Here is a 21411-nt window from a genome sequence, read left to right as displayed (position 1 = left end):
CATTAGCATTTACACCTGCTACATCTCACAACCAATCGATGACTACCTTGGTCCCATAGATTTTGAAGCGTGCCGTGACGACGGAGGGAGTACCTTTTTCCACTCTCCAGATTCTGTCCTAAGAATTATTGGTTAATCGATGATTATGGCGATTACTGATTAGCAACTCCATCGGACCAGTCAGCCAGCCATGTCCGAGCAGTGACAGGGCCAGCAAAAGTGCCTCAACCCGACCGCACCATCTGCTGCTCTCCAGAGTCGAGACTAGTGACTAGTCCACTCCTCTCCTCGCCCACCCCGGGGCGCGCGGCCCGTACCCCTCCGGCGCACCAGCCCCCACACCCGCACCCACCCCACCAAAATCCCATTCCCTCCCGAGCCGACCCCCTCGCCGCATCGATCGAATCCGGAACCCCAATTCCCGGCCAGCCAGCCGCCACCGCCGCCGCCGCCGCCGCCGCCGCCGCGATGAGCGTGGTGGGGCTCGACGTCGGCAACGACACGCTGGTGGCGGCGGCGGCGCGGCAGCGGGGGATCGACGTGCTGCTCAACGCCGAGTCCAAGCGCGAGTCGCCCGCCGCCGTCGCCTTCTCCCACAGCGCGCGCCTCCTCGGCGCCCACGCCGCGGGTGCCGCGTCCTCCCACGCCCCCTTCTCCAGCCCCAAGCGACTCCTCCTCCTCGCCTCCCGCCCCGCCCCCCGCGACCTCCCGCGCCTCCCCTTCCCCGTCGACGTCGGCGCCCGCGTCCACGTCGACCACCTCGCCCGCCGCATCGCGCTCTCCCCGACCCACATCCTCGCCATGCTCCTCGCCTACCTCCGCCAGCTCGCCGAGGACGACCTCGACGCCCCCGTCGCCGACTGCGTGATCTCCGTGCCCTGCTACCTCACGCAGGCGCAGCGCCGCGCCTACGCCGACGCCGCGGCCGTCGCGGGGCTCAGGCCGCTCCGCCTCATGCACGACCTCGCCGCCACCGCCCTCGGCTACGGCCTCTACCGCTCCGACCTCGGCGTCGCCGGTGGGCCCACCTTCGTCGCCTTCGTCGACGTCGGCCACTCCGACACCCAGGCAGGGGTCGTCGCCTTCGACCCGTCCGGGATGAAGGTGCTGTCGCACGCCTTCGATGCCGACCTGGGCGGACGGGACTTCGACGAGGTGCTGTTCGAGCATTTCGCCGAGGAGTTCAGGGACAGGTATAAGATCGATGTCGTGGGTAATGTGAAGGCAAGCATGAGGCTGAGGGCTGCCTGTGAGAAGGCCAAGAAGGTGTTGAGTGCGAATGCTGAGGCGGTGGTGAACATAGAGTGCCTCATGGAGGAGAAGGATGTGAGGGGGATGATCCGGAGGGAAGACTTCGAGAAGCTCTGTGCTGAGTTGCTGGAGAGGGTCGTTGAGCCGTGCAAGAGGGCCATGGCTGATGCAGGTATTGGGTTGGATAAGCTGCAGTCTGTGGAGCTCGTTGGGTCAGGGTCTCGGGTACCTGCTATTGCTAGAGTTCTGGCCGGATTCTTTAGAAGGGAGCCTAGTCGCACAATCAACGTCAGTGAGTGCGTGGCTCGTGGTTGCGCGTTGCAGTGTGCAATGCTTAGTCCCACATTTCGTGTTCGGGAGTATGAGGTATGCATGCTTGCTTTTATCTTGTAGTCTCTGGTTTATGTAGGCTTAGTGTGGTACTTGAAGCATGCTGTATTGCTGTCTGTCTAGTGAGAATTGCTGCATTTGGTGTATTTCAGGTGCAAGATGTAATCCCTGCCTCAATAGGATTTTGCACAAATGAAGGCCCAATATCAACATTGTCAAGCAACGCATTGTTCCGGAGAGGACAGCCCCTTCCTAGTGTTAAGATAATCACTTTGCATAAGAACAGTGGTTTTACTCTGGATGCTTTTTATGTGGATGAGAATGAACTGCCTCCTGGCACCTCAACACAAATCGGTAGTTTTGAGGTATGCAATTAACTCTCTTGACTGATAAAATATGATCATGTTTAGCCTTTTGATCCAGATGTCTCTTTTGTTTTATTTAGCTGTAAGACTCTGTTATCTCCATGTGCAAACTCAATAGCTTCCAAGACAGTAGTGTTCCATTTCATGGCACCATGTTTCTGTAGAACTTTTGATGCTTTCGCTCCTTGCTTACAACAGTCAGAAGTTACCTTTTTTCATGTGTTTTGCCAGCCTATCATCTATGTGCCTTGTTGTATTCACTTAATTGGTGCTTTAGTAGGCAAATGAACAGTACTCATAGAATGGGCACGCAATCTTGTCAATCATAATAGCACACAAGTATAAGGGTGATAGTCGATTTATAGCATCTCTTATTCGGAAGTGCATATATCTTCAATGTAGTATGCCTATTAAGTGTCAACCATTGTAAACATAAGCACTGGTTCTTTCACAATGGGACAAGAAAATTGAAACTGCAGGGTTTATATTATAGATACAAATTGGTTTTCTATGGGAACTACCTTGCAACTTCATTCTGTAAAGAGATTGCAACACATACTTTCAATAAAGAAGTATTGTGATGTTCAGTTTTAATCATTCTCGACAGTTTTCCTGTCATCATTGAAGTCATCATATTTACGATGCTGCCAATGCCTCTTCTGTTGGCCATGGAACACTAACATGCTGTCTTAACAAATCATAAAATTTCGTCTTGTAAGAGCTCATGTGGTGCCTTCATTGTTACTGCAAAGTATGAAGTTGTTTAGTTTCTGATCATCGTTTTGAAAACCATTTCAGATAACTTTTGTATTCCTTACTCTAGTTGACCTTAGTGCACTCAAAGATCAGTGCTGTGCTCTCTTGCATTTAATTTGTTTATCCCTGAAACTTTTTTTTCAAGAAAACGCAAGAGATTTTGCGTTTCGTTGCGTTGAAAAGAGAGAGTTGCTACAATCCTCCTAGGAGGCAATTATAGGTTCCGCGACAGGAAAATCAGTGAACATCCCATGTCTGGGGGTGATGGCTCTAAGCCCTAGAGCACCAGCGCTTGCCCAAAGAGCGGCCTTGTCTTTAATCTTCGTAAGCAGGGTGTTCACCGATGGATCCCTGAAACTTTGGATCCACAGTTTGAATCCTTAACTTCGGATGGACTGGTGGTTGCTCCATACATATTAGGTCATGGTTCGATGCAAAGGTTTTTTGGGGTGGGTGGTTGGGGTTTTTAGGGGCTGGGAGAGGAGGATGTAACATGTGCACATTTACCTACTGCGTTGATGTCATAATTTGTATGTCGAACCTCTTCCGAAAGCTATTACACATGTATGCCAGTTGAATTGTGGCACCAGAAATATGCTTACATGCATTGAACGAAGTTACACTCACAGTTAAATATTGTTGTCTTCCATGATTACTTCTAATTATTCTAGTGTTGTTATTTGGTTATTGCAGATTGGACCTTTCCAAGCACATAGTGAAAAATCTAAAGTCAAAGTAAAGATTCGGTTAAATCTCCATGGACTTATTTCAGTGGAATCAGCTGTTGTAAGTGTCAACTTTCATAATCATACCAAATTTTAGTTATAAGTTGTTCAATATTGTTTTTCTAACCTTTAAACTGCCTCAGTTGATTGACGATGATCAAAGGGATGTGAATTCTGCTGACTCTATGGAACTCGATTCCAATGATGACATGGTAAGGAATTATGCCAGCTCTCCCTGATCCTAGATCTGTGCTACATGCATTCCTCTAACTAAATTGCATTATGATGAACAAAGGCAAATTCAGCCGACTTTCATAAATAGTAGCATGAGTTGCTATATGAGTATAATTAGCAGATGGCGTTCTTTCTTGAAGTTGGGAATAAACGTGCTGTACTAACTCGCAAGCAACTCCTTTTGTGAGTAATATATGCAATCCACTGGCATATATATATATATGATATTTTAAGTATTTTAGGTGCTAAATTCTGTGATAATCTTGTTAATCCTTAGCTGGTTGGGAGAAGGTACTATAAGATTATTTGTATGTTGAGTATTTGAAATGGGGGAGGGAATACCCTGCCAGATACATAAATATGTTAAAGTTGAGAAATGAATGACCAATGCAACTGTTATCTTTCAATTATTGCCCAACTAACTAGGCGTGACAACTGTTATTATGTGCAGGATCACAAGTCAAAAAATGAACGGCCAATGCACCGACAGGACTTGCAAATTGTTGAGTCTATTTATGGTGTAATGAGCAAGCAGGAATTGCTGGAAGCTCAAGAGCAAGAACAACAACTGGCCTATCAGGATAAACTTGTCGAGCGAACGAAAGAGAGGAAGAACGCATTGGAATCCTACGTGTACGACACCCGTAATAAGGTGGCAGTCTGAGAATGTTTTCCCAATTCCTTTTGCAACCTAAAGTTCTGTTCTCTGATAAATTGTTTTCTAGCTGTCTGAGAGGTATCGGAGCTTCGCTACTGATTCTGAAAGGGAAGAAATCTCAGTTAATCTACAACAGACAGAAGATTGGCTTTATGAAGAAGGTGATGATGAGACTGAGGCAGTTTACACTAGTAAACTCGAGGAGCTAAAAAAGGTACATATGGTACCTTTTAATGTTTTTTTATCTGCATCCATGGCCCCTTATACACCTTATGCATCTTTTCTGATATATGTTTGTTAATTTATTTTCTTGTCCTTCATGATTTCTCACTTCACCTTTGGGCTTGACTGACATTCAAGTTGTATAGTTTTTGTACCTGTTCTTTGTTGTATACACCTTATGCATCTTTTCTGATATATGTTTGTTAATTTACTTTCTTGTCCTCGGTATTATAGTATTTCATGATTTCTCACTTCACCTTTGGGCTTAACTGACATTTAAGTTGTATGGTTTGTACCTGTTCTTTGTTGTTCATCGTATCCTATCGCACATTCCATGTTAATGCACGGACGATTCCTATTTGACTATGCACCTCTTTGTTGGACTATTTTCTTATGTTCAGCTTTATATTTAAAGCTTGTAGATCCCATTGAATATCGTTGTAAAGATGAGGAAGCCAGAGCTGAAGCTACAAGGGAGCTTCTGAAGCGCATTGTTGACCATAGAATGGCTGCCAAGTCATTATCTGCGCCTGAACGAGATGCTGTAAGTTATTTAACCATTAGTTTTTCTTTTGTGTGCCCTTATTAACACTTGAACCATTGGATACCGGTCTGCTAGTCTGTACTAATCTCAACACGGTGGTAAGTTGATCTAAGTTATAAAGTTGAACTGTTTATGTTCCTCGCAATATCTTAATTACAGTACTTCCTTGAAATACAATAATCGAATGCCAAAAGAGAAAAGGGATGAAGCTTTTGAAATAATCCTAGGTTACTTAATAATGAACACACAAAGTGTTGACAGTAGTTTGGTTTAGCTTAGTATTTCTGTCTGCATACTGCATAGTATCATGCTATATAGAATTCTGTAGCTACTTGCACTTCTAATGACCGGTTTATCTGTCAGATTGACAACGAGTGCACTAAAGTTGAGCTGTGGCTGAGGGAGAGCTCACATCTACAGGAGTCCTTGCCCAAGAATGTTGACCCTGTAGTTTGGTCTCATGAAATCAAGAAAAAGGAAGAGGAGCTAGACATGTATTTGACCTTTCTTCCTTGAATCCAAAATTTGACATTTTGTGCTCTTTTGAAAATATGTTTGGTGTGCCATTCCACAATATCTTAGATTCGGCTGATTCAATTTGCAGGTCATGTAGCAAAATAGTAACTGGCAGGGCACGGGGGCACGACAACAACGATGGATGCTAGCGGGTTCAGATCAAATGCATAAATCAGATAGAGATATTAGACCTTGCTGAGGATTCCCTGCAGAATTGCCATGGCCAAAGTTTGACATTTTGTAGAAATATACGGACGTACGAATTTCTTCTAACCTTGCCAGACGACCAACTCTGTACCAAACTGCCTGCCATTGGGTGCCTGCATCTCAGTACGCTGACGTGCAGTTTTCAGTAGCCATGATCGTTGATACATGTGAATTCTTTTTCCTCGTAATCAGATAAAGGTTTGCTACGAATGAACAAGATTGGAGAAATGGAAGAAAATTTGTGTGCAATGTATCCACTTACCAAGGACTGCTGAGTTATAACTTTGCTGTATTCATGTGTGGAAGATCCTCATGCTTTGAATGCTATGTTGCAGTGGGATTTTACTTTTGCATGGGCTCATTTTCTTGTCATTTCACTCTCCCAGTATTAAATTTGTGTGTGTTTAATGTTAGATGAGAAGCAAAATTTTGAAGATATCATATTTTACTATTTTTATGGGAAAGTGCATAAGTTCTAACTTGGAGAAATGACAAGGGAATGCACACGCAAGGCTCAAGTTCAGATTTTGATTAATTATGCATTTTATAATGTTCTTAAAAATTAGTAGATGTGCATCATGTAATAACGTGAGAACAAAGTTTCATGCAAAAATAGTCCCGAAACTATATCTTTTGCAAATAAAAGTCACAAAAATATGATCAAATTTGTCTCTTACAAAAAGACAGGTGGTTGTTATTCCAAAAATAAGTTGAGTAGTGTATCTTTTGAACCGGTATAGGTTGTCTGGGCCATCTCACTTAAGCCCACAAGGCCCAGTCCTTGTATGACCTAGAAAGGGATTCTTCCAATCCCTTCCAAAGGTGCAGCCGCCACACACAGACTCACTAGAGCAACCAGGTTCGGCTCTCCTCTTGTTCTCTATATGGTATCAGAGGCCAGGTTCAGCCAGGCCTGACGGACGGCGGTGTCGGCCGACGAGGCGGCGTGGTCCGATGGGGATTGACGGCGGCCCTACACGCTGGAGAAGAGGTGGTTGTGCGTAGGCTATGTGTGCGCGTGAGGAGGAGAAGCGGCTGCGCGGGCGACTGTTGGTGCTCGTTCCTTCCTTCCACTTCGTGTCTTGGCTCTCTTATCTCGCTATGTTCTACTGTGTTTCTCGGGGTGGAAGGGAGAAGGAGAGAGGAGGAAGAGAAAGAAGGGCAGCTGCTGGAGTCTGCTGTTGTGGCCGCATCAGGAGGTTGCAGCTGTTGTTGCTGCTGGTGGCGGTGCTACTACTGATTGGTGTTGAGGAGGGCTGCTGCTCTGCTGATTGGAGAGAAGGAGGTGGAGAGAGGAGGTTGTTGCTCCCTGAAGTGAGTTTGCTTCTGTTGCTGCAGTTTGCGAAGGAAAAGGGGGCTGCTGTAGCTGGTTGAGGAGGAGAAGAATTGCAGCTGTTGTTGTTTGAGGAGAAGGAGACCGGGAGGTGGGTGCTGCTGTTAGAGGAGAAAGTGCTGGTGGTGGTCCGCAGTTGTGTCTTTGCTACTGAAGCTGCTCGTTGCTGCTGCTGATTATCCCAACCAAAGATGAATGAATCAAATGCTCTCACTAGACTTTCGTGAAGCTAGCTAAGATCCTTGCGGAGTCCAACTCTGGGGCCATCGTTCCTCAACGGGAAGTGGCTCAAAAGCTCGAAATGTCACCCGTGGACATGAAGCTAGAGGGGACCACGAATTATTTGAGCGGTCCAGGAGTGCATTCCTGGACGTGGAACAGAAGGAACTTGATGGGTACATATTGGGTGTGGTTGATGAACCCGGAGATAGGAGGGGAAGCGGTGAAAGGTCATAAACTCTATGCTTGTTGACTCGTTGTTGAACTCACTAGTGCCCTCCATTGGACGCTCCGTGGAGGGACTATCCACGTCCGCCGAGATATGGAAGATTCTATCCTCCCAATACTCTAGCAAGGGTAATTTCATGCTAATTGCTTAGATTGAGGGGAAGATCAGCCGGCTGCGCCAAGGTGACAACATCTCAGTGATGGCATATGTGGCAGAGTTGCACGCTCTATGGGCGGAGCAGGATAACTGTGATCCCGTGGAACTCTATGATGCGGCTTGCATCGAGTCAGGGTGCAAGTGGATTGCACGCAGACGTGTGCTGAAATTTTTTGGAAGGGCTTAGAGGTTGCTTCCATGGTAGGGTGGCATCCGTGTTGCACCAACCTCTCCTTCCAACTATTGAGGAGACTATCACAACAATGTCTCAAGAGTAGGTGAGTCTATCTCTTGAGCATGCATACATGAAGGTTGTGCCGACTTCGACATTCGCAGTCACTGAGCGCATGGAGTGGGGAGATTCCAACAAATGTCATGCCTGTGGGGAGGCAGGTCACTGGAAGAGGGAATGTCCAACTCGTGGTAGAGGCCGGGGATATTACAGAGGGGGAACTGGTAGAGGCAGACATGATAGAGGCACATGTGGATACCTAGGGACCTCAGGGGGCCAACTTTCCAGGGGTAGAGGTGGCCACTCAGGAAACTCAGGGGGCCACATGGCACATATGGTAGTTGGCGGGGACACTGCAAAGTCAAAGGTGAGGAAGTGGATGAGGCTGCCTATGGAGACTTTGCACACTCAGCCTCCACTGATGAAGGTAATCCGACAAATGCATCTCTTACTCCTAATGTGGATGCTTCAGAGTGGGTCCTTGACTCTGGAGCATCTAAGCATGTTGCGGGTAATTCCTGTGTGTTTGAGTCTTACAATAAGCATCCTCCTACTCACAAGGGCACTATCCAAACCGCTGATGGTATAAATCAACATGTCGTAGTGGTTGGCACAACAAGTGCACTTCAACTATCTCGTTATCATCAGTCTTACATGTGCCAGCTTTTCCTGTCAATTTGGTCTCTTTCAATGCTCTCATTGATCTAATAGACTGTCGTGTGATCCTTGACAAGTTCGGTTGCTTGATTCAGGAGTGATAGACAAGCCAGACGGTTGGGACTGGCACCAGGCGCAGGGGGCTCTGGTACATGGACCATGAGGTGTAGCTGGACTTGGTGTATGCTGCGACCATGAAGGACAAGGAGAAGCAGTCGATAATCCATCACTGGAGGATGGGGCATGTATCTTTTGATAAGATGAGTAGAATATTTCTGGATGTTATGTGTGGAATAGGCAAGGGCAAGTTGACATGTGATGCTAGCGAATATGCAAAACATACACGAGCCTCATATGTGAGTAAGGGGCTTAGGAGCATATCTCCCTTTATGCTTATTCATTCAGATGTATGTACTAGCCAGTAGTGTCAATGAATGGAAATAATTATTTTTCTACCTTTATTGACTGCTATTCTCGTATGACTTGGATTTACTTGATGCGTCACAAGGATGAGGTGTTTAGCTATTTTCAAAACTTCCATGCACTTGTAAAGAACGAGTTTTAGGTGGAGGTCAAGGTGCTTAGGGCTGACAATGGCATAGAGTATGTGAACAACAGTTTTGGGGCTTTCATGGCTGACCAAGGGATTCTTCATCAAACTTCATGTCCGCCCCCCCTTAGAATGGAGTGGCTGAAAGGAAGAATCATCATATTCTTGAGGTTGTTCGGTCATTGATGTTTACCATGAATGTGCCTAAGTTCTTGTGGGATGAAGCAGTTATGACAACCACATACCCGATCAAGCGGACACCTTCCAGGATACTAGGCATGAAATCACCGTATGAGTTACTTGGTAGTACCTGCTTTGTTCGTGATCACCGACCATCTATTGGCAAGATTGATCCTCGAGGAGTGAAGTGTGTCTTTCTGGGATACTTTCCTAGCCAGCAGGGGTATAAATGTTGGCGTCCCTCTGAAAAACGCAAGTTTGTAAGTATGGATGTTACCTTCAGGGAGTCTGAGCCATTCTGTGGTGAGCCGACTGATCTCAGTCTACTGTTTGCAGAGCTTGACCACTTACACCCTATGCATGATGGTCAAGAGGGGTAGAATGAGGTGTCTCATACTCATGGTGATTCAGTCGACATTAACACTGATAATGATGTGCAGGTTCAGGTCCAACCAATAGCGGGTACAGTTCCAATTAGTACTCTCACTCATGAAGATATGCAGGTTCATGTCGAACCAAATGTTGATACACTTCAGATTAGTGCTCTCCAGGTTCCTATTCGGGATCAATGGCACACAAATACCCTGGTGTACTCTCGACGGCAACCACAAGTGCAGGGGAGTAGCAAGGCAGTGAGGCAAGAGCACATGGGGAGCAGCAAGGCATTGAGGTAAGCTCATGTGACATACTGGAGCTGCCCATTGCCTTGTGAAAGGATACACGTGAAGCAGCAAGGAAGAGTGAAGTAGCAAGGAAGGCTCTACCAAAGGATGATGCTTGTGATGACCTTGATAATGGAAATTTTGTGTCTTAGAGGCTTTGTCACCTTCGTATAAGGCATTTGTTGCCTACCTTCAAACTGTGTCAATCCCAAAGGATTGGAAGGCAACAAAGCAAGATCCGAAGAGTTGGAAGCAGTGAGAAAAAACAACACATGGGCGCTAACCACATTGCCGACAGAAAAGAAAGCAGTGAGTTGTAAGCGAATCTATACAATAAAGCAGAATCCCGAGGGGAAGGTGGAACGGTACAAGGCCAGATTGGTCGCCACAGGATATAGTCAAACTTATGAAATTGACTATGATGAAACATTTGCGCACGTGGCAAAAATGAACACGGTTAGGATATTGGACTCTTGTGCTGCAATCTTTGGGTGGAAGTTGCATCAATTAGATGTCAAGAATGCCTTCTTGCATGGTGAGTGGTAGGAAGAAGTGTACATGGAGATACCACCAGGTTTTGGTACTTCACAGACCACGGGAAAGGTATGCAGGCTGAAGAAATCCTTGTATGGATTGAAGCAATCACCGAGGGCATGGTTTCATAGGTTTAGACGTGTTGTCCATGGAATGGGGTATGGTCAGTGTAATGGTGACAACACGATGTTCTACACACACTCTGATCGGAAAATATGCATTCTTGCTGTTTATGTAGATGCCATTATTACCACTTGAGATGATAAGGAGGAAATAGAGAGATTAAAGGGTTGTCTGAGCAAGGAGTTTGAAGTTAAGGATTTAGGCAACCTAAAATACTTCCTTGGCATTGAAGTGGCTCGAACAGAGAAGGGAATCTCTATGTGCCAACAAAAATATACCTTGGATCTCTTGAGTGACATGGGCATGATGAGGTGTCGTGTTGCCTCTACTCCGATTGAACAAAATCATCAAGTGACAACACAGTGAGGCGAGCTAGTGAATAAGGAAGATTATCAGAAATTGGTTGGGAGATTGTTGTACTTGTGTCATACCAGGCCTGACATTATGTATGCTGTGGGGGTGGTGACCAGATACATGCATGAACCAGAGAGTGGGCATCTTGATATTGTGCACAGAATCCTGAGATACTTGAAGGGGACTCCGGGTAAAGTGTTGTGGTTTGTGAAGAGTGGACATCTTGAGGTGGATGGCTATAGTGACTCTCACTAGGCTAGTTGTCAAGATGATAAAAAATCAACTTCTGGCTACTGTGTGTTTGTGGGAGGAAATTTGGTGTCATGGAGATCAACAACAGAGGCTAAGTATAGAGTATTATCTCAAGGGTTGTGTGAGATGCTTTGGGTGAAGTACGTACTCAACGAGTTGAATCTTTTGAGGAAGGGACCCTTGAAGGTGTGGTGTAACAATCAGTCAGCTGTAGCCATTGCTAATAATCTAGTTCAACATGGTAGGACAAAACATGTGGAAATTGATCGCTTCTTCATTAAGGAGAAACTTGATGATAGGATCATCAGTCTTACTCATGTCAGCTCTGGGCAGCAGTTTGCAGATTGTTTGACAAAAGGATTGGGAACAAAGGACTGTAACTTATCATGCGACAAGATGGGGATGATAGATATCTACCATCCATCTTGAGGGGGAATGTTGAACCAGTATAGGTTGTTTGGCCCATCTCACTTAAGCCCACAAGGCCCAGTCCTTGTGTGACCTAGAAAGGGGTTCTCCTAGTCCCTCCAAGACATGCAGCCTCCACACACACAGACTCACGAGACCAACCAGGTTCGGCGCTCCTCTTGTGCTCTACATTTTTCATCATATTTTGCATGGCTTTTGTATGTTCTCATGTACTCGCATGCATGTTTAAAGGTCTTATTAAGATGCACAACGAGGTAAACTCTAAAATAAACACATGCAGAAAATCAAGCATAATGTCGGTGTGCACCTTTTGATGCCTCGTGACCTTTCATGCTGATTGTGCTGATGATTAAGATAGTCATGGGCTGTGTTGTAGAAGAGAGGTGACGAGGGAGCGAAGCCACAGTTCCACACCTCCTGCCGACGAGGTAGTGGATCCTAGCCTCCTCCAGTGGCTGGAGGAGGTAGGGACGAGCCTCGGGCCCCAAACATGTAGATAGGGTAGTTTTAGTTTCTGACGGCGTTGGTGAAGTGGAGGCTTTGACGCAGGCTTTAGATAATGGATCTGTCGCCCTCCCTCCTCCCCAGCGTGGCCTTTTGTACTGATGGGTTGTGGGAGTTGTTGCTACAGTTTCAGGGTCTCTTCATCGACGTTGCCTATTAGACGGGATGACGTGGTGTGGCGTTTTCCTCCTCCAACTCCCTCTTCATCTGGTGATGTCTAGCGAGAGGAGACATCTTAGGAGAGCTCACGAATTAGGTTTACCCCCTCCGTTTGATCAAAGGTGGTGCTGGTCCTTTGATGTTGGTGGCCGTTCTTGATGCTAGCAATATTTTGAGCTTCTCATGTCCGTGCAGGTTCCCATCGATGGTGGCCTCCCTCTCGGTGTGTTGGCCCTCTTGGACTAAATATCAAAGACTTTCCGTCCGCATAGATGTTGTGAGATTCAAGGTCTGACTGTCTTTGTGTGAGATGATGGAGACGACATGCCCTTGACTCGCGTTTGTAGATGAGGTTGCTTGCTACTCCTTGAACTTGGATGTAACTTTTGGTTTCTTTGGGGGTCCTTCATTTTAGAACTTGGGGCTTTTTCCAGAGGGTCTCTGTGAATTTGGAATAAAATCACGATATTCATTTTGAAATTGAGGGAGTATGAACTAAAGAACTTACAAGGTTCTACGAGAATCTTAAATTTTGAGAGAATTGAACAAAGGTGAATACCATTGTTTGGTAAAAAAAATGAATTGTACATGCACCGATACTACATGAATGTGTGTGAAGCCGAGCCAAGAGGTTAACTAGACACATCGACAAATGATTATGATGTATCCTATGACATAAATGGATATTTTTGTGAAGCTGATCATTTATGAGCCATGTTAGGTTGCAGCAGCAGGTAGATCACTACCCATAAAAATGGATTTTCGGCCTTGTCAGACCAACGATCCAAGCCTCCAAGATCACTCTACCACCGCCTCGATCCTTCTGCCGCTTCATCATCTTGCAATGGACGACTTGCATAGTCATCCTTGCATCATCATTGTAGGATTATAAGTAGGTCTAGAGGGAGGATGGGGTGATTAGACTACTTAACCAATAAAAACCTAACCTTTTCCCAACTTCAGTTCTTCACAGATTTTAGCAATACTAGCAAGTCTAGTCACACCCTACAGATGCAAGTAATATAGTAGTTAAAGTGAAGTAGATACTTTGTATATGAAATTAAAGGAGGGGTCAAAAATAATCAAACACAATGAAGATACAGTGATTTTTGGCATGATTCCGAGAGGTGGTGCTATCGTATGTTCACATTGATGGAGACTTCAACCCACGGAGGGTAACGGCTGCACATGTCCACGGAGGGACCCATCCACAAAGGGTCCATGAAGAAGCAACCTTGTCTATGTCATCATGGCTTAGGTCCATGAAGGAATAGCCTCACTCGTGGGTGGATCTTCATGAAGTAGGCGATCTCATTGCTCTTAAAAACTTATTAGTTCAACTCGACAAGATCTGGAGGCTCCCAAGTGACAACTAACCAATCTAGGACACATCATTCTCCAAAAGGTAATAGATGTTGATAATAAACTCCTTGATCTTGTGCTTAAAAAGATGTCTCCTCAACACTCAATCACTCTTTCACATATTTGGCTATGTGGTAGGAGAAAGGATTGGAGTGGAAAGCAATTTAGGAAAGCTACAAATCAAGGATCAAAGGTTGGAGTGGATTCCCCTTGATTTCAACAGTGTATGTGGTTCTCTCTCAGAAAATGGGTATGGGAAGTGGTAGCTTCGTCTTGGTTGCTCTCTTTGACAAGGTGGAGTGGGTGTGGGTATATATAGGCAACACCAAGAATACAACTATCTCACACCTTTATGCACTACTCGATGCACTACTAGGGAAAACCTTATAGGTAGAATGTTACTAATAGTGCTTGTTATGGGCCAAACGCTACTGCTAAGTACGAGTAGCGCAGAAGGAAAGGCGCTAGTGGTACAATTTAGCAGCAACATTGGGTCGTCCGAACAACGCTACTGCTAAGTGGGTCAAAGGGTACCCCGAGGGTCAGCATATATTAGCAGCGCTCCCGCAAAAACAAGCGTTACAGCTACTAGTGTATCTGTAGCGTGTTTCCCTCAACAGGCACTACATATATGTTTCTATCGGTAAGCTTGTGGGTCCCACTTATTGGCAGCACGTGTCTACTTGAATCGCTACTGCTAGTTACACTAGCAGTAGCGCGTTTCACCTAAATGGCTCTACTGCTAATTTCCTACGGTTACGCTGGTGGGCCCTATTTAACAGAAGCGCGTGGTAGGAGGTAGCGCTAATGCTAGTTTATCTAGTAGTAGCGCGCATTTCCCTACCAGCGCTAATGCTATGGTCGCGAGCCACATAATATCTGCCACCTTTTCCCCACCTCCTCTTCTTCTCCCTTCCTTCTTGCGCACCTCCTTTTCTTCTTCCTTCAATGCTCCGGTCCTCACACTCTCTTCTTTGCCCCTCCATCACATCCATTAATGCCCTCCCTCCCCCCTCTCATCTCTTTCTTTGCCCTCCACCACCACCTCCATTGATTAATGACCTAACCTCCCCTCTCTTTAATATTTTAGCCCTTCACTAGCTAGATTGTTCTCTCTATCTCTCTCTCTCTCTTCGTAGTTAGAGCTATATATCTACGCACCAGGCTTGATCTCTCCTGACATATAGGTGAGGAAAAATAAGAGATAACGTGCAAGAATAGAAATAGGTGTATGTGTTTTGTGAGCGCACGCGATAAGACCGGGCTATGTGATTCTGTGTGTGCATGTGTGAGTTGCCTATATATTGTGTATTTGTTGAAATGTGCGTGACATGATTTGCCTATGTTTTGCCAAAATGTAGATTCATTTATGTTTTGGTGAATTTCGAGCAAACTCGACATGTCCTATGTTTAGGGAAGGTCATGTCAATTATTTTATGAATTTGTTGCATGCATGCGTACGTGGTTATAATTATTTGGCATCGTGCACGCAATCATGAAGGTCAATGGAAGGAAGGTGGAAAGATACTAGCAATCCGCGGTGGACAACATGTATGAAAACATACACAAGGAGGTTTTATGTCCGTGTCGTAAATGCAAAGATAAAGTATGGCTCGACTCCTTTAAGGCTGGCAACTTCAAGGCACACCTGCTCATGCATGGTTTCATGGAGGGCCATACTCAATGGATAAGTGAAGACGATGATGATGAGGACGTTGACGGGGCAGACAATAACGACATGGGCCCAGACGAAGAGATGATAAAAAATGGGCCTCAAGAACTGGGCGTCAGAAATGGTGTCATACATGGCGCAGAAGAGGCAGGACCTGGCGGAGAAGAGGCCGTACATGACGGAGAAGACGCAGAAAGGCTGCAGTCTTCGTCCATACTAAGTTCAGCCATGCGGGGCTTGCATGTTCGAGAACTGCTTCGCAAGAGGATGACTAGCGGCACAACTGCTTCTAGAGAGGAGGCCAAGTTGGCGCAACTGGACCTAGACACAAAGACTTCATTGTATGATGGTTGCAACCCCGAGGTGACCCACTTGAGTTTCACACTAGAACTGCTCAAGATGAAGGCAAAAAACAAATGGACAGACACAAGCATGGATGACCTTTTGAAGTATCTGAAGAAGGTTCTTCCCGCAGGAAGCATGTGTTCCACTAGTGTCGAAGAGGCCAAAAAAATCCTGTGGCCTCTTGATCTGCCGCACATTAGATACCATGCATGCATCAATGATTGCATCATATATCGGAACGAGCACATGGAAAAGACCATCTGCTCAAAGTGCAATGCTTCACGATATAAGAAGGTCGCAAAGAAAGCTCCATAGAAAGTCGTATGGTACTTTCCCATCACTCCCCTTGTGCAGCAGTATTTCATAGATCCTAAGGAAGCAAAGCTCATGCCATGGCACGCGGATAGGGTGAAGCGAGACGATGGAGATGATCCGAAGCTGAGACAAATCGTAGACGCTAGTCAGTGGAGAGCATTAAACGCTGAATATAATTTTTTTGTAGATGATCCAAGGAACATCGTGTTTGGCGCTAGTACTGATGGCATGAATCCATTTGGCAAGCAGAGCACCAACCATAGAACATGGTCTGTGTTTGTATGGATGTACAACCTCTCCCTTCGAAGTGCATGAAGGCAAAATACATACAGATGACTATGCTTATTCAAAGTCCAAGACAACCGGGAAATGATGTTAATCTGTATCTCAGGTTACTGAAAGAGGAGCTAGACACGTTATGGACAATGCCGTTCAAGACATAGGACGCCAGCACAGTAGAGTATTTTGACATGAGAGCTGTGTTGATCACGATGGTGCACAATTATCTCGGTTACGGATATGTCGTGGGCTAGGTGTGCCACGGATATTGCGGATGCACCAGGTGCATGGATGATACAACGTCTCAACAACTATCAAAAGATGGCGGGTCTTCAAAAATCGTGTACACGGGGCATCAAAGATGGCTTGAGAAGGATGACCCGTGGAGAAAGCGTGGAGATCTATTCAATGGTAAGGTTGAGCATCAAGGACCTCCACGTAAGTGCATCGACATTGAAATTGATGAGTTGTTGAAGAACTGGGAACAGTGCCCCTCGCTGGGAAAGATGAATAAAAAGGCGCGGGAGCCGCTGCCAAAGGTATGGAAAATGAGGTATGCTTTCTCACACTTGGAGTACTGGCCCAAACTAGACAAGCCTAATAGCCTTGATCAAATGCATATCACAAAGAATATCTCCGAGAGTTTGCTTGGAACATTGATGAATATGCCGGAGAAGACCACGGATGGGCCGAAGGCAAGAAAAGACTTGGAATTATTGGATATCAGGAAATACCTCCACATTCCCTGTAAAAAGTCGGAGGAGAAGATGGTGACGGAGACGAAGACGGAAGATAGGGGCAAAAAAGCAAAAAAGAAGGGAGATGAGTATTTCCCCCCTCTTGCTTCACCTTAGATCCAAAGGAGGTCGATCAATTCTTCAAGTGCCTTGCTGGAATAAATGTTAGTTCCGGATATTGTGGGAAAATAAGTAGATATCTGGACACCAAGAAAAAAAGGTTCAGCAGGATGAAGTCTCATGTCTGTCGCATGATGATGAAGCAGTTACTTCCGTTTGCACTTAGAGGGATTTTGGACACACACGTCTGCGATACGCTTACTGATCTATGCCACTTTTTTGACACTATCTCTCGAACGTCGATCAGTGTCAAACAACTGAAATGGCTACATGAAGATATTATTAGCATACTAAATAAGCTAGAGATGTACTTTCCGCCCGCATTCTTTAACATCATGGTGCACCTGTGTGTCCACATCGTGGATGACATCATAGACCTAGGCCGACATTTGTACACAACATGATGCCGTTCGAGAAGATAAATAGGGTCATCAAAGGATTCATTCGTAACATGTTCCGTCCGGATGGAAGCATCACGCAGCGCTATCTGACCCAAGAGTGCATCTCCTTCTATGATAATTATCTAGGCATCGGAGAACCTGTTGTTGGTTTGCCCATCAACAAGCGTCGTGGAAGGCTTAAAGGAGAAGGTCACATCAACGTTCAGAGGGAATTTAATGTGTACCACTCGGGCCGATAGGACGCCTTTGACATAGCTAACCTACAGCGAGAAGACTCGAGATGTTATTGTGTTTCATGCACCTTCTTTGTTTAACTTTCATGACATGCAAGGATGTATCGTCATATGGGAGAATATAATTGCTTACCGGAACGAATTGTCTGCGATGGAGGCAGAAGCCGAGGCATGGGACGCTCAGGTGCCTCAACAGCAATACTTTCCCGGACCTGACGGCTATTATCAATGTTGATCACCAAACTTGGGGAGTACATATTTCTCACTCACATTACATTCATCTGCACACACTTCATATAAACTGTCGGTGTTCATCCTTTTTCATTGTATACCCTTGTTAGTCTTATTTTTCCGCTTTCTTCTTAGGTGTTTGAAAAAACTTTAGAAAATCCAAAAATATTTCTTGCTTCTTTTTGGTTTTCTTTCCCGTTTAATTAGTTGTAGTATTAAAAGAAAACCCCAAAATATTTTCTTTACTTGTTGGGAGCTTTCCCATGTAAATAGTTTTTCTTGTTTTTGTTTTTCCTTAGCTTGTTTGCTTTCTTAAAAAAAAAATCAAAAACTCCAAAAATATTTTAGTGTGTTTCTCTGAATTTGTTTTCTTTCTCTCATATGCATTAATGTTGATCTAACAAAGAGCCAATATTACCATGTCTTATCCTTTGCGCAAATACCTTGCAGGTTCCAGCTTAGTCCACGACACTCCTGCAATATTATTATTACATTGTCGGCTGTGCAAGTGAAATACAATAACGACGGTATTTCATAAAGTGATTGTGGGAAAGGAAGCTGGTAAGAACTCTTCTTGTTTTCCGTTTTCGTAAATATGTTTAGCTCGTTTGATCTTGGTTTAGTATATCATGAGTTAACATGTTTATGATGGCAGATAGATATTATAGTTTCTCATGCCATGCTTAAATATTCCCTCCGTCACGGTTTAGAAGGTGTGCTTGGAAATTCTCTGGAACCTAGGTGGTTATTGATTGGCTGAAAAATAACATTCACACTACGCATGCATATAGAGGTAGTACAACAGAGTACTAATTAGCTGCTAGGAGTAAATGCAATATGCCCTAAACCTTGTCTATTGTGAAAATGCACGTAAATTTAACTGTGCCTTCTAAACCGTGACGGCGGGAGTAGCTAGTTGTTGATAATGATTTATCATATGTGTCAACATGCATTAAAATAGTTATGATGTGGTATGGTAGTATGGTATTTCCCTCTGAATAATTCGAGCGGCTTGACTTGGCCCATGTGCAAACATGTAGTTGATTCAAAATCAATGCAGCCTTCATTATGTTTAAATTCAAAGTGTTTATATCCTACTCATGCTAATGTCCAATATTAATTATTTAGAATGCATGCTTATGGTCGTTTTTGCTCTCTAGTTGGTCGCTTCCCAATGTATTGCTAGCCTTCACCCGTACTAAGCGGGAATGCTGCTTGTGCATCCAAATTCCTACACCAAAGTTGTTCCACATGGGTCCATCATACCTACCTATATGTGGTATTATCGTGTCGTTCCAAGTAAATTTGCATGTGCCACCTCTAATATTCAAACAAACATCTGTTTTGTGCACTCGTACCACTCATGTAGAGACGGGGCGGTCAGTATCTTCCATGCTAAGTGAGTTATTCTTAGGATGGTCGTTCATTTTCCGTCATTTCATGAGAGAGGCTGGTAAAAAGGATGCTCGGTCCTGCAAAAATCAAAATTAATTAAACAAATCTCCTTGGGATAATGGATATGTTGGCAGGCACTCGTCGATTCGATCAACCATGGTTTATGTATGGATGGTGGATAGGAGTAAACTTTATAATTCTGTTTGGGAACCAATAATGAGTTTAACATGGAAGATACTGAAAACCTTTGTTGTAATGTTGACAGGAAAAGTGCACCACCCAAAATTACAATTTCAACACTGTTGTAAAACTTGAGCTCTCGCACCTCTGCAAATCAATGCTTCCCTCTAGAAAGGGCCTTTCTATTTACTTTTATGTTGTTCCCGAGTCATCATCTTCTTACTAAAAGCACCACACCAAAGAGCACTATTGTCATTTTTATGCATTGAGTCTACTTAATGTTGAATGTGAGCATGACTGGATCTCTTCTATCCTAAATTATAATGTTTAGTCACAGCTTGAATCTCACAGGTGCTCTGCATTTATGTTTTGCAGTCTTAGAAAGGGTTGATACTTGTGATTTGCGTTGGGTTTTCCGTGAAGAGGAACATGTTATTGCAGCATAGTGTGGGTAAGTATTTCCCTCAGTTGTGAAACCAAGGTTTATCGAACCAATAGGAATATCAACCACAACCGTCTTTAGCGGCTCCACAAAAAAGAACAAACAACTTGCACCCAACACTCACAAGAGGGTTGTCAATCCTCTTGTTCTTGTTATTTGCAAGCGAGTGAGGTGTGTAGATAATTGTAGATAGCAAGATAAAATAAAAACAAGTAAATGACATGAAGGTATTGGAGTTTTTTATATATGTTGTGAATAGACCCGGGGCCCATAATTTTCCCTAATGGCATCTCTGATGAAAAATAGTATACAGTGGGTAAACAAATTACTATCGAGCAATTGACAGAAAAGCGGATAGTTATGTGATATTCACGACAATGATCATGTGTATATAGGCATCACGTCCATAAATAAATAGGCCGACTCCTGCCTGAACCTATTACTATTACTCCACTCATCGACCGCTATCCAGCATGCATCTAGAGTATTAAGTAAAACAGAGTAACGCATGGAGAATAATGACATGATGTAGACGAATTAAACTCAAGAAATATGAATAAACCCCATCATTTTATCCTTAGTAGCAGCAACACAAATACGCATCTTGTCCCCTTCTATCATTGGGATATAGAAAATTTTCAAGTTGAACCTACTACAACACACCTCTCTCATCGAAGAAATATCAATCTAGTTAGCCAAACTATTTCAATAGATCGGAGAGAATTACGAAGCTATCATAATCATGCACATAAGAATCATATAAGTATTCAGAGGAGACTCAAATATTTATCAAGAATAATCTGAACATTGATGACCCACAAGTATAGGGGATCAATCGTAGTCCTTTCGATAAGTAAGAGTGTCGAACCCAACGAGGAGCACACGGCTCTGATAAACGGATTTCAACAAGGTAATAACTGCAAACACTGAAAGTAGCAGTAACAAGTGATTGTGTAGCGAGGTGAAACGTAGCAAGCAAAAAGTAACAAGTAACAAGTAGTAGCAATGGTGCAGCAAGTGGCCCAATCCTTTTTGTAGCAAGGGACAAGCCTGAACAAAGTCTTACATGAGGAAAAATGCTCCCGTGGACACACGGGAATTTCTGTCATGCTAGTTTCATCATGTTCATATGATTCGCGCTCGTTACTTTGATAGTTCGATATGTGGGTGGACCGGCGCTTGGGTACTGCCCTTACTTGGACAAGCATCCCACTTATTATTAACCTCTCTCGCAAGCATCCGCAACTACAAAAGAAGAATTAAGACAAAGTCTAACCATATCATTAAACTAGTGGATCCAAATCAGCCCCTCACGAAG

The 21411-nt window shown here is 44.4% G+C and overlaps 1 protein-coding gene across 1 annotated transcript; it reads left to right on the top strand.

Annotated features, from left to right (window-relative positions):
- The first annotated feature begins 241 nt into the window (after positions 1 to 241).
- LOC123407394 (heat shock 70 kDa protein 16-like) lies at positions 242 to 6157 on the top strand. The gene is made up of 9 exons (XM_045100519.1): positions 242 to 1617; positions 1734 to 1946; positions 3396 to 3488; positions 3571 to 3639; positions 4113 to 4313; positions 4387 to 4533; positions 4957 to 5085; positions 5449 to 5579; positions 5690 to 6157. The coding sequence occupies exons 1-9, from the start codon at positions 469 to 471 to the stop codon at positions 5748 to 5750; spliced, it is 2193 nt and encodes a 730-aa protein (XP_044956454.1). The 5' UTR covers positions 242 to 468; the 3' UTR covers positions 5751 to 6157.
- Positions 6158 to 21411: the final 15254 nt, after the last annotated feature.

The sequence above is a fragment of the Hordeum vulgare genome, chromosome 7H (assembly GCF_904849725.1).
Source record: "Hordeum vulgare subsp. vulgare chromosome 7H, MorexV3_pseudomolecules_assembly, whole genome shotgun sequence".
In the NCBI taxonomy this organism is placed as follows: domain Eukaryota; kingdom Viridiplantae; phylum Streptophyta; class Magnoliopsida; order Poales; family Poaceae; genus Hordeum; species Hordeum vulgare.
The sequence above is the reverse complement of the archived record's forward strand: the minus strand, read 5'-3'. Positions and strand labels throughout refer to the sequence as shown.

Excerpts from the sequence above, each read along its gene's own strand:
- LOC123407394 (XM_045100519.1), top strand. The coding sequence starts at position 469 with ATGAGCGTGGTGGGGCTCGACGTCGGCAACGACACGCTGGTGGCGGCG. Across the intron at positions 1,947-3,395 it reads CACAAATCGGTAGTTTTGAG|ATTGGACCTTTCCAAGCACA; the intron begins GTATGCAATTAA and ends TGGTTATTGCAG. Across the intron at positions 4,534-4,956 it reads AACTCGAGGAGCTAAAAAAG|CTTGTAGATCCCATTGAATA; the intron begins GTACATATGGTA and ends TTATATTTAAAG.